At 36.2% G+C, this 13,369-nt stretch overlaps 6 protein-coding genes across 6 annotated transcripts; 5 read left to right on the top strand and 1 right to left on the bottom strand. All coding sequences in view use genetic code 12, as the record gives it.

Annotated features, from left to right (window-relative positions):
• Positions 1–49: 49 nt before the first annotated feature.
• J8A68_002996 (ERT1) lies at positions 50–4,833 on the top strand (the record flags this gene model as incomplete). The annotated part of the gene is made up of 4 exons (XM_049406805.1): positions 50–100; positions 166–1,807; positions 2,246–3,526; positions 4,433–4,833. The coding sequence occupies 4 exons, from the start codon at positions 50–52 to the stop codon at positions 4,831–4,833; spliced, it is 3,375 nt and encodes a 1,124-aa protein (XP_049263681.1).
• Positions 4,834–5,437: 604 nt separating this feature from the next.
• Positions 5,438–6,115, top strand: J8A68_002995 (5'-deoxynucleotidase; the record flags this gene model as incomplete). The annotated part of the gene is made up of 1 exon (XM_049406804.1): positions 5,438–6,115. The coding sequence occupies one exon, from the start codon at positions 5,438–5,440 to the stop codon at positions 6,113–6,115; it is 678 nt and encodes a 225-aa protein (XP_049263680.1).
• A 288-nt stretch (positions 6,116–6,403) lies between these two features.
• Positions 6,404–7,115, top strand: ERV1 (flavin-linked sulfhydryl oxidase; the record flags this gene model as incomplete). The annotated part of the gene is made up of 2 exons (XM_049406800.1): positions 6,404–6,525; positions 6,620–7,115. 2 exons carry the CDS (start codon positions 6,404–6,406, stop codon positions 7,113–7,115), a joined length of 618 nt encoding a protein of 205 aa, XP_049263679.1.
• Positions 7,116–7,313: 198 nt separating this feature from the next.
• J8A68_002993 (uncharacterized protein) lies at positions 7,314–7,835 on the top strand (the record flags this gene model as incomplete). The annotated part of the gene is made up of 1 exon (XM_049406799.1): positions 7,314–7,835. The coding sequence occupies one exon, from the start codon at positions 7,314–7,316 to the stop codon at positions 7,833–7,835; it is 522 nt and encodes a 173-aa protein (XP_049263678.1).
• Positions 7,836–7,986: 151 nt separating this feature from the next.
• On the bottom strand, positions 7,987–8,916 carry J8A68_002992 (phosphoglycerate mutase family protein; the record flags this gene model as incomplete). Its single annotated transcript, XM_049406798.1, has 1 exon — positions 7,987–8,916. One exon carries the CDS (start codon positions 8,914–8,916, stop codon positions 7,987–7,989), a length of 930 nt encoding a protein of 309 aa, XP_049263677.1.
• A 557-nt stretch (positions 8,917–9,473) lies between these two features.
• RIB1 (GTP cyclohydrolase II) lies at positions 9,474–10,487 on the top strand (the record flags this gene model as incomplete). The annotated part of the gene is made up of 1 exon (XM_049406797.1): positions 9,474–10,487. One exon carries the CDS (start codon positions 9,474–9,476, stop codon positions 10,485–10,487), a length of 1,014 nt encoding a protein of 337 aa, XP_049263676.1.
• Positions 10,488–13,369: the final 2,882 nt, after the last annotated feature.

Below are 13,369 nucleotides of genomic sequence, written 5' to 3'. Positions count from 1 at the left end.
ACTACTTACTCACTGCGTCTCTCTTATATAAATAAATGAATATTTCAATATGAATGGTCTAGATGCACTCGAGGATAACTCGAAAGATTCTACCAAACCAGTATGTAAATTATTGCGACTATTTTGAAAGTCGTCGAGGCTATGATTTACTAACACCCATATTAGAAAAGGAAAAAGACAAACAGAGCATGCAATCATTGTCATAAAGCCCATATGACTTGTGACGCTGGCCGTCCATGTAAGAGATGTGTTCAAAGAGGATTAGACAAGACTTGTGAAGATGCACCTAGGAAAAGAAAGAAATATCTTGCTGATGTACCCAACTCCTCTTTAGCTCCAACTCGCCTTGAACATACAACTTCGGAAATACACCCAATACCAGTTTCAAATCATAGAACATATCAAGCCACGATGTTCCAACATAGTGCTACTGTGCCTAATTTGATACAGCAACCTCAAGAAATTACACCTTTTCCAACTTCCGGACCTTCCACCACTCAAGGTTTCCCACCAAGGCCACTCCAACATCCGTCACAGCAACCAAGTATATTTGGAAATAGCCTACCTCAGTTCACTCATCAACAGCTGCAGCTGCCACCACAACAGCAACAGCAACAGCAGCATCACCACCAACAGCAACCGTACCAACAACGAACTCAACCCCAACAGCAATTTGACCAGATCCCCGCCCCCGGAAAGCCAAGAAGAACGAACTTCTTGTCGACAGCAGCAGATTTGGAGTATGCAACCCTATCTAATATTTTACAAGATAGTTTTGGCCACCATACTACGTCAAATGAAGGTACCCCTAATTCAAGCAACAATTTTTCCCCGGTAATATCACCCCACAACATGCCAAATCCTGGCGCAAGTTCAAATGGTGGTTCAACAAAAATAGGTTCACCAACTGATTTATCCTTACATAAAATGCTGGGTGACTCTCCAAGTCATAATGGAGTTCCATCACCTTTGAATCCAAATGAACATCATCCTCATACATCCCATCATCATCATCAGAAACTGAATAGACCTTCTAGTAATAGTAATATATATGATGATCTGAGATATCCTAAATGTGACGAATCAATCAATCAATATTTCATAGGTCGGACAGAAGCAGATCATATTGCGATTTTCCCCGATGTCATTACCGCGATTCAAAATATGAAAATTAATGATCCTGCAGTTTATTTTGAAAGAAATTCAAAACTGTCATTATCATTTTCAATAGGAATCATGCCTGAAGATAATCATTATAATAAACTTGCAAAGGAACAAAAAGCCGATGATGTATTATTTAAAGAACCGGAAGAGATTTATGAAAAAGTTAAAAAACCATTTTCATATACTCCAGGATATCATTCATTGATTGCATATTTAAGAAAAAGGTTCCCGAAACATATGTTAGTCAAGATGGCAGAATCTATGGCGGTATATAGACCTTCATTTATTGCATGTACGAATTCCTTAAAAGAAGGTGATTTGATCTTCATGGAGCAATGTTTTCAACGGACGTTGTTAACATATGATACATTCATTAGAATTAGTGGGACTCCAACAATAGTATGGAGAAGAACAGGGGAGATTGCATATGTTGGTAATGAATTTTGCATATTAACAGGATGGACCAAGGAGGAATTGGTAGGAGGAAATCAAAGACGATTTATTGTTGAATTATTGGATGATAAATCAGTATTGGAATATTTCCAAGTATTTTCACGTATTGCATTTGGAGACTTTTTAGGGGCAACTATGACTGAATGTACATTGTTAACTCCGAAGAAGGATATTAAGATACGAACTGGATGTATGTGGACATTAAAGAGAGACGTGTTTGGTATTCCAATGATGATTGTAGGTAATTTCTTACCTATTTTATAGAATTTTGTTTTATTATTTTGAAGTTTTGTATGATTAGTAAACTACGCTTATGTATGTAGCGTATAATGTATTATTGTCCCAAATGGTTATTGTTAACCCGTGGTAACTTTAGCTCTGCTCTACTTGCCCTGGGCTTTTTTGCAATTCTGTAGTCAGCAAAAACTTTAAATTTTCGCAACTGATAAGCAAATCGCAACCACCCCTTAAAATAACCCGAACAACACACACAAAAAATAAAAATAGATCTGGGGACACATTGCCATCTTCAATCTTTCCTTCTAACGACACCACTCACAATTCCTAAGTAATCAAAAGATGCCGACGCTGTCATATCAAACGCCATCAGCATTTCAAGGATTAACAGCTGAATTAATTACTTCAGTAGCAATAATATGTCTTGGTTCCTTACAATTTGGATATCATATGTCAGAATTGAATTCCCCGGAATTGGTGTTATCATGTAAACTATCAGTTCCAGGAAGTACTCCATTTAATGATTCTTGGTTTGGTCGTCATGGGTTTGTCAAATGTATTCCTATGTCACCTACTCAGATCGGATTAGCAACTTCTATTTTCAGTATAGGGGGATTAATTGGTTCGTTTTATGTTGGAACTATAGCTGATAAGATTGGAAGAAAGAAAACTAGTTTATTGCATTGTGTATTATATGTTATTGGTTCGACCATTAATGGATTTAGTAATGGATTAGGTCAATTATTAGTTGGAAGGTTTGTTGTGGGTTTGGCTGCTGGTTCAGCTATTGTCATTACTTCATTGTATATTAATGAAGTTTCTCCTGTGAATTGTAAAGGATTATTAGGGTCCATGAATCAAGTCAGTATTAACTGTGGTATCTTGTTAACCCAATTGCTTGCTTTGAGTTGGTCAAATGATAATCAATGGAGACTTTTATTATTTATGGCCGCAATTTTGGGTGTCATCAATTTCATTGCACTCTTGTTTTATGTTCATGAATCGCCTGTATGGTTAGCCAATCACGGAGCAAACACGGAAGCATTTACAGTATTACATAGAATTAGAGGCGGGAGTTATTCACTTGCAACCGATGAAGTTAATAGTTGGAAACATGTCGCTAGCAGTACCAACAGCAATGTTACCGCTAATCAATCAACCTCTCCAAGTCCCGAGAGTGATTCATTATTAGAGAACAGTACAGCAACGGACCCATTCCAAAGAAGTTCAATTACAGTTAGAGAATACATCACCTCCCCAGAATTCAAGAATTCAAGAACAGTTGCCACAGGAATATTAATATTACAACAATTTGATGGGATTAATTCAATTATATTCTATGGGGTTTCAGTCTTGGTTAATATTTTCCCCAATTATTCAATCATGATCAATTGTCTCATCTCATTAGTGAATGTAGTTGTTACCTTCGCATCGGCTACTATTGTTGATAGAGTAGGTCGGAAACCATTATTATTAACATCCGTGACATTCTTGGGAATCCTGACTACATTAATGGCAATGGGTATAATGACTACAAACTCAGTCTTATCAATCGTTGGTACTTTCACCTACATTACATTCTTTGCAATCGGTCTTGGACCAATTCCATTTTTATTAGTTGGTGAAGTGACTCAACCAGTTGCAAAAGCAAGTGCTCAAAGTTGGGGTACAAGTATGAATTGGTTAGCTACTTTTATTGTAGGCTATTCATTCCCACCATTAATGCATCAATTTGGAGGATCAATCTATTTTGTATTTACATGTATGTGTGTTGTTAGTTTTTGGTTTATAAAGACTCATATTCCAGAAACAAAGGGGAAACAATCTTATGAAGAAGTATGGGGAGTTAGTCACGTGTAATCGGACATTCATTAGGGCAACATCCCTAAACCTGAATTTCCAAATTTTTTTTCTGTTGTGATTTTTTTTTGTATAGTGTGCCTCTCTAACTAACAATTTAAAAGTCTTCCCTTAATAAATTTATATAGTGTCATTTATTACATAGAAAAAAGTCCTGCATATAGTCTAATTTGGGATTTTTTTCATACACAACCAATTTTTGTCACTAACAAAAGAATTAAAAAATCTTTTTCAGAAATTTCTCACTCTTCCTTTGATTAGCTATAGAACAGTAACAATGCCTACTAGATTAACTAAGACCAGAAAGCACAGAGGACACGTTTCTGGTATGTGAACTATAAGATACACAACAAGGGGAATCAACAGGACTTCAGGAACTTATGTATTTTAATTGTGGAAATGGAACAAACAAGAAGGGCATCATTTTGAACAGAGGATACAAAATTTTTCAGTCTACTACTATAATCTTTAACAACTACAAATATGTGAATGAATATGCGACATTATCAGAGTGGAATAAGATCGCAAATGCACATCGAGCAGTATATTTCATCAATATCAACAAGTCAAGATATTTGATAAAATCTGGAAGAGCCCCAGAGTACAATGAACTCCTACGACAGACATCTTCAATCGAAATGAAAGAAACAAAACTAGTTCCTGTAAAGCATTCCCCAAATCATTCAAATGAGCATGTAAATACTAACATCTTTTTTAGCCGGTAAGGGTAGAGTCGGTAAGCACAGAAAATCCCCTGGTGGTAGAGGTATGGCTGGTGGTCAACACCACCACAGAACCAACTTGGATAAATACCATCCAGGTTACTTCGGTAAGGTCGGTATGAGATACTTCCACAAGCAAAACGCTCACTTCTGGAAGCCAGAAATCAACTTGGACAAATTATGGTCTCTTGTTGATGAATCCAAGAAGGATGAATACTTAAAATCCGCTTCTGCCTCCGCTGCTCCAGTTATTGACACTTTAGCTCACGGTTACGGTAAGGTTTTAGGTAAGGGTAGATTACCACAAGTTCCAGTCATTGTCAAGGCTAGATTTGTTTCTAAATTAGCCGAAGAAAAGATCAGAGCTGTTGGTGGTGTTGTTGAATTAGTTGCTTAAATTAATTTTTAAATTCTAATTATTTGTATATTTAAAGAAATAAAAGGATTTCGCTTTTTGAAAAGTAATCATATAATCATCCACCTTCATCATATTTGACAATTACATCATATAAATTTAATACATGACTTTTAACGGGTTTCTAGTTTGAACACTTTCTATTTTGAATTCTCCAGTATGTAATTCTTGTAGTGCAATGGGGTCGACCTATTTACAGATCCAAGAATCAGCTTCTTCAGCGCTGAGACATCAGTGACTCTGTGATACCAATTGCAACTGTCTCTCATTTCTGACATCCAGGTCGAAAATTTGAAATGTCGTTAATTTATAATGTCGTGAAATTAATTTTACAGATGCGACATTCCTTACCAAGAATTTGTTTATAAATTTGACGTTTTAAGATTTTCAATCTTTTTCTTTGTTTACATTTAAATTATTGCAACTTAAAAAGTGGTAGACATTCACCCCTCTGTCTATGAAACTCTCCTTTCCCAAGCCATTCTTTCCTAAACTACCAGTTGTCCAAATAACAAGATCTATTAGACAGCCCTTTGCCAAATTATCGTCAAATATAGCCCATTTCTCGACGTCCACCACCCAAAGAATGAACCCAATTACCGTCACCGACACCACTGAAAACATCTGGCAACCAACTGATGCCATTCCACAACATATCAAATCATTACTCATCCCAGATGGAAATCCCGTAAACTACGTCCTTGCATTCCTCCAAATCGTCCGCTTATTAAAAACCCAAAAAAGAACCGGCTGGATCGATCACGGAGTCCCACCATTCGATACAGAATCGATTGCTGATCATATGTATAGAATGGCGATTATATCCATGTTAGTCCCTCATGTGAACACTGACAAATGTGTCAAGATCGCCGTTGTGCATGATATCGCCGAGGCCTTGGTTGGTGATATTACTCCATATGCTGGTGTAACTAAGGAAGAAAAACATCGCCGTGAATTAGCCACGATTGATTTTTTGAGTGATTTGATCAGGCCGTATAATGGTTTATTTGCTACTGAATTGAAGGAATTATGGTTAGATTATGAAGAAGTGAGAAATGTCGAGGCTAGATACGTCAAGGATGTTGATAAGTTCGAAATGATCCAGACTGCTTGGGAATATGAACAACAATTTGGATTGGTGTATAATTTGGATCAATTTTATACTGCACGTGCAGCTATTAAGACTGCTGAAGTTGGGGAAATGGTTGATGAAGTGCTTGCTAAGAGAGCTGAACTTGTCAAGAAGCTTCAAGGGAGAAGTTAGATAAAGGGGAGAAATTATCGAGATATAAATTTATAGAAAAGCGTAAATTGATAAATAAATATTCAGTAATTCTTACAAGATTAAAACAATACGTATCAAGACCAGTACATAACAATTATTATTGGTTTAAACGACATGGGTATTTTTGCCACCATATTCATAATGTTCTGAAAATTTCGCAGTAAACTTCATAATCCGGTATAAAACGGAACCATTTTTCTGTTCAGGAATTTTTCATCATCTCACTCTGACTAATCAGTACAAGACATCTTCAAGTACCACAACACCATGTCAGCTACTATGACAACTGTCGTCGAGCCCAGCAAAGCTGGAGACAGGACGGAGACACATGCAAAACCAGAAATAGGATTAACTGGTCGTAAGATTGTCTACGACAAAGATGGCAAACCGTATGTAAGAACTGAAAATCTAAAGCAGTACAGCTCCCTGGCATGACAGAAAAAGTAAGAACTCTAATACTAACTGAAATTTTCACGTCTTTAGTTGTCGAACTTGTAATACATTACTTGATTTCCAATTCGCCACTGGAAAAGCACCAATCGCCAATAAAAAAGCTGAAGAACCATCTTCATCTACAACCGCAACAACAACGACCACCACCAACACAACTCAACAACACAAACCTAAAATGGGAGGATACGCCAAAGACGACCCGCCTGATGTTGCCGTCCTCGGAAGATCCACCTGGACATTACTCCATTCCATAGCTGCCACCTATCCCGAAACTCCCTCCAATAAGCAACAACAAGATATGAAGCAATTTATAAATTTATTTTCCGGAATATACCCCTGTTGGTTTTGTGCCGAAGATTTTCAGAAATATATAAAGAAGAATGAACCAAAAGTTGCCAATCAAGATCAATTAGGTAAATGGTTTTGTGAAGCTCATAATGATGTGAATATAAAATTAGGAAAGCCGAAATTTAATTGTGATTTATGGAAGAAGAGATGGAAAGATGGCTGGGATGATGAAGAATAGATATTATATGTGTAGAAAATAGTATTGGCTTGTAAATAGAACTTTGTATATATGCCTTATTTCATAGACTTTTCAATTGGGCCATTGTGAAATTAATTCATTTTCAGGGGTTGCCCCCACGAACCCTCCCCCACGAAAAAAGCATCTCAGCATTGCTGCTTATTCCTTCTCTTCTCTTTTGCAATCAACCATAAGACAATGTTTGCAAGACAACTGATAGTCCTTACAGGATCTCCAATCATCCGTCACTACCAACAAACAAGGCCATTCTCATTACTAGCCTGGTTTAAATCCTGGACCAACGCCGCTCAATCCCAACGTTTAATCTATCCGCCACCCGCATCTCAATTCACAACCAAAAACAGGATAATCGACACCTACATCACCCAATCCCAAGAAATATACCCCTATCTCTCAGTCAAACAACCTCTCCTCCTACATTTCACCTATGCGACTCCTCGTCATAACAAAATCACCCAAAGCTTGTTTGATATCTTGAGTAATAAACATAATTATCCCGATGGAGCTGAAGAAGTGTATTTGGTGAATATTTTGTGTGATACTGAGGGTGGAAGGGAGTTGATGATGGAATATGTGGTGGGGCCGACTTTGCCGTGTATTGTTGCTTTGAAGAATCAGTTGGTGTATGATAAATTTGTGATTCGGGATATTAAGAATTTTAATGAGGATGAGTTGGTGGAATGGTTGCGAAATTTGTGAATGCCGCAGCAGGGGGACTCATAGATAAATTGACACTTATGTCTGAGTTAAGAATCTGAAGAAGAGGGTTGAAAGACGGAATTGAAGTTGGAAGTATTTCAGGATTGAATATAGATCCATATTTGAATGAGACATCTAAATCTATAAAAATCTATAAAGTAGTCTTTGTCCCTTTTACCACCACAGGTATCATCCCACCTGTAGGTATTACAAACTTTCGATGTCCAATCACACTAAGAAAAGATCTAATAGTCCCAGTATGAGAAGTAATACACACAATTTCATCCCCATTATCATTCTCAAACAATTCTTGTAAGACCCGATTGATTCTAATTGTCTGTTCATGTAAACATTCCCTTGTCTCCCTATATTCTTCAAACCATTCATCAACCTCTTGAAACTCCGATGGGAATACCACATTTGGAAACCTATCTCTAATCACCGACCTTTGCGATCTTCGATTACAAGGATGTAATCCAATCGTTTCCCTCACCCCTTCCAAAATCTCCACATCCGTATCTTTCCAAGTTATATTATGAGTCCTAATCGATCTCGTCAATGGAGAAACATAAAACCGCGATGGCCAAGGAGCACCATTCATCAATTGTGTCTTCCAAGCCCGATGATTCTCCCAAGCTTGTTCAATACCCAATTCTGTCAAATCCGCATCTGGACCCCAACTGATCTCATCATCGGAGTTTAACCTACTCCATTTCAGATGCCATTCATGTCTGGAATATTTTCTCATGGCGATATTATGCCAACCTTCACCATGTCTAGCTAGGAAGAATAAAATATATCGTTCATTAGAACCAGCGGTTTTGTTTAAATGATTGAGATGGGAGATGATTTCGGGCCAAGGTTTAAGTATGCCGAAATGATCTTGGGTATAACGAAATGTCATATCATCGGTATCTGGTTCAGTTTGTTTGAAGAACCCCTTGATTGGTTGGAAATCCCATTGATAATGTTCGGGATGGGTTTGTTTAGATTGGGTTAGTAATTCTATGTATTTTACATCGTCATCCAGATGTCCATGGGCATCAAAATGGTCTTGTCTTGTTGGGATTAGTAATGACATTATGGCACTTTGTGTCAAGTGATACAAAATGAGATGATGTGGTTAATAAATTATTACGTAATAATTACAATAGTTTAGATTTCGGTGGTTTTTCCGAGGTTCAGTAAAAATGTAATTTTCGTTATTTCCGAGTGGATTTTTGCAGTTTTGAGTGGAGATTTATTAGTCGACATTTTCTAGAAGATTCAATTACCCTTTAAAAGAGATAAAGGAAATAAAGGTAGTGATTCCCATTCACAACTACCCAATTTGAGAGAAGTTTAAGAAAGGAAGAGAGAAATCTTTGACAAGACCCATCGAAACAAACCATTCCCATACCAACAAACAAATCCAATCAAGACCAACAATCAGAAGAAGAACGGTAAGGAAATAAATTCCGCAATTTTTTTTCTTTTGTCCAATTTTTTCACTCCATTAATCAGTCACCATTTCTCTTTAACTTTAATAGATACCACCATACATCACATTTTGATACATACAGAATGGCACAAGGACATACACATACATCACATATACAACAACCACAACCAACTTCCCCATCCCTACAAAAAGCCACAATGTCTTCTACACACGATCATCATATTACGAACATCAACGAAATTCCATTAGTAACCCCAAGGCCATCAACGACAAACACCCCCACCATTGCCACACTCGCTTCCGCCAGTTCGAACAAACATACAACCTCGCCACAACCACCTCCAAAAGTTTCCCAAGAAGTACGTAATTCTATAGGACTTGCCGATAAACTTCCAACTGTCAATTGTCTTGCTCGAGCACGTATCCCCACCACTCAAGGTCCTGACATTTTCTTACATCTTTATGAAAATGATATTGATAATAAAGAACATTTAGCTATTGTATTCGGAGAAGATATTCGGTCTCGAACCTTATTCAAACAACGCCCCGGTGAATCTCAACAAGATAGGATGACAAGAGGGGCATATATTGGGAAATTATCCCCTGGTAGAACAATAGCTGATCATGACCAGACTTTGAACAAACTGTTGAGATTTGATGAGAAGAATGGGGAATTGATTATTGATGATGAGACATTTATTGATCCTGCGTTGGTGCGTATTCATAGTGAATGTTATACTGGAGAAACTGCCTGGAGTGCCCGATGTGATTGTGGTGAACAATTTGATGAAGCGGGGAGAATAATGGGAAATGATGGACATGGATGTATCGTATATTTAAGACAAGAAGGTAGAGGGATTGGATTGGGTGAGAAATTAAAAGCATATAATCTACAAGATTTAGGTGCTGATACAGTACAAGCTAATTTAATGTTGAGACATCCTGCTGATGCAAGAAATTTTAGTTTGGCAACTGCTATTTTATTAGATTTGGGTTTGAAAGAAATTAAATTGTTGACTAATAATCCTGATAAAATTGTGGCTGTTGAAGGTAAACATCAAGAAATTAAAGTATTGGAAAGAGTTCCAATGGTACCTTTAAGTTGGAATAATTCAGAAAATGGAATTCATTCAAAAGAAATTGAAGGTTATTTAAGTACAAAAATTGAAAGAATGGGTCATTTATTGGAAAAACCAATTAAGATTAATTAAAAAAGCTGTATCTTGTCTTGTATGTACAAAATTCATTAACGTATAAATAATATTTATAAATTTAATATAATTAATAAAAAATAAACATTCCATAGCATCTGCCTGGATGTAGTCGATCTCAGAAGTGCGCCTACCTATTGGGAGGTCGTACTTGAAGCAAGCAAATCTGAGCTAGAATGGGCCAGCCTGTTCAAATGAGTTCTCAAAATCTCTAATTTCATAGAGTCATTCCCTTCCAGAACACTCTACCTCAACAAGAAAGCTTTGTATCGTGATAATATTCCTTGTGAGAGTGAGGGTTCAAACAGTGTATTCTGAACAACGAGAAATGGGCAACAGTGTAAAGGACAACTTTGCTGTCATAGAATTCATCTGGTTACAAACGAAGACTTAGAACAAAAGATAACCATATGGCCAATAAACAGGTTTAATAAATGGAGCAAGGATCAATCAAACATCTACAAACCAACTATAATCTGATCACCTCGAATTATTGCTTGGGTATCAAACGAAACAGTTAATTATACAAATTTAAGCTGAATTTGTTGTAATTGCATCCCAAACCATCGCCTCTTATCTAAAAATATGTTAGTTCCGTTGGCTGTATTTCATACTTCACGATGATGACAACAATTGGGTGCACTCTCTTATCCTTCAGTGCATTGGTCAGGAGAGCGGTGCTTTATTTATAAGTCATTCTTCATGACCGGTATTTCGCAACCAGACTCCGAAGCCCTGAATTCATAAAATTAGGTTATGAATTTATAACTATCCCTACGTCTATTAATATCCTTACAAGAGCTCTGTCAAAGTGGAAGTTTAAGCTGGGACTATTATGCAACATTTGGGAAACTGTTCGAGCCACTTAACGTTTGAATTTGTTGTAGGAATTTGTTGATCTTATTTTTGATGAATAAAATCTTGTGGTCTGTTCGCAAATCTTACTTTCTTCAATTAGAATTTCAGCTAGGGAAGATACAAGCTGCTATTGAAAGGTGCGTCTTGGAGTTGTGATGTCTTGAAATATATCAAGGAATATTTGAATGATATAAAAAGTTTTTGCAACCAGTGGATATAAACACAATCTCAGATCTTAGAGATAGTGAATGTCAAAGTATCACTTGTGATTTGCTTCCACTACTGTTTGATATATCATTTCTGATGTCCATTTGTGACTTCTCCATCTCTAATACTCCCAAAAGATTCGTTGTTTGCTATGGACCCTCTGTCGTCTCAGTTTGCTAGTCTTCCCCTAGCGGTAGACAAGCAAATATGAATATCAGAATATGTGAACTAGAAACACAAAAATGACAGCGACAGAAGTGGTGGCTTTGATATTATAGTATGGAGCATTTTTCAGTATACTTAGGAAACTGTTGAATGTTGATCATTAATGTTGTTAACCAGAAGATGTAATTCGTTCTAGTTAAGTTTTTGCAACCATATTTAATTTTATGATTACATCAGTTGTTTCACTACAAATGAATTCCTAAATACAGAAATATTCATATAGAGGTAAGTTAAGATCAGGAGTATTGGTGGTAATTACCAACAACCAACGCGGTATCATCAATAAGATTGATATTCAAGTAACTATAAACGAAAGTATGACGCTTGAAATATTATTGGCAACCAAATATTTATTTTTTTGCATTCAGATCAGTTGGGTTTTATATCAGAATTTAATCATCATAAAAATCTTAATCATCATTGTGCAGACATCTAATTAATAACACTGGACTGGGAAGACGACCCGATAAGATGAGGTCAGTGCCATGTTATGGTTTTCTTCTAGGAGAATCCAAAATGGTGTCATTTACGATTTGAAATATTTTTATAAATAATTACTTGGTGTTGGGTCAACATGTTTATATGTGACTCTATTTTCTTGGAAATCAAGAATTATTGTAAAGACATCCGGCCATACTTTGATTAAAAAATATGACTTCGGGCAAGATGAAAGCAGAAGCCATTGTCTCTATGTTGTATCAGTTGATTAAAAATATTTCATTCGTTTGTGTTTCTTTATTGTTTGATATTTTTTGGTGGGTTTCTAACAAATTCATTTCAAAAAAGTCATTGTTAATATTTGGGCGGTTTTGATCTTGGGTATTGATATTGTTCAACATATGCAAGTGAACAAACAGCCAATAAAAACTCATCAAGATGACGTAGTCCTCGTTGAAGTATGACTACTCGGCATGACTCAAGAAGATGTCTATTTTTAATTAATTAGAATATAAACTATCTAGAGCCTCATGTGAGTATGTACATTCGTTTATTGGTTAGTTCAAAATATTTTTTTCTTACTTGTTGAGACTGAAACGATTTTACACTGTTAATTAGTTGATTGTGCCAAGAATAAGATGAATGAGCCCTTGCTCTTCTACTAGGTTACCGCAATTAACTTCCGTTCTAAGACATGAATCTACATGAAGATACTGTTCGTGTGAGAAAAGGAAAAAATTGATATCCTTCCCACTTTTTAAATAGGAAATCTGAGAAAAGTTGTACTTGCGATATTTTCACTAGTGGAGGTGGTGGAAGTTTGAGATCCGCCCCACAGACAAAAATAAAATCTGGGGAAGGGACTATCTTTCCGTTTAAAACTTCCCAAGTTTCTATAAATTTCTAAAAATAATGAGGTGAGATCTGACAGACTGTTGATCAGTGAATATACATAGAAAGTGTGACATAGGTAGATGTTTTTTGTTAGTATTTATGGAAAAAGAGTGATGATAGTCCCAATAAAAAGAATGATAATGTTTATATTAGTCATAGGCTTAGAATATTATTTTTTATCAAAGGATTTGCAATTGTACATTGTAAATAATAATTAATAGAAAGAAAGAAAGAGGCAAAGATAAAAAAATAATTATATG

The sequence above is a fragment of the Hemisphaericaspora subhashii genome, assembly GCF_019202705.1.
Source record: "Hemisphaericaspora subhashii strain CBS 10753 chromosome Unknown scaffold44, whole genome shotgun sequence".
Taxonomy (NCBI): Eukaryota; Fungi; Ascomycota; class Pichiomycetes; order Serinales; family Debaryomycetaceae; genus Hemisphaericaspora; species Hemisphaericaspora subhashii.
The sequence above is the reverse complement of the archived record's forward strand: the minus strand, read 5'-3'. Positions and strand labels throughout refer to the sequence as shown.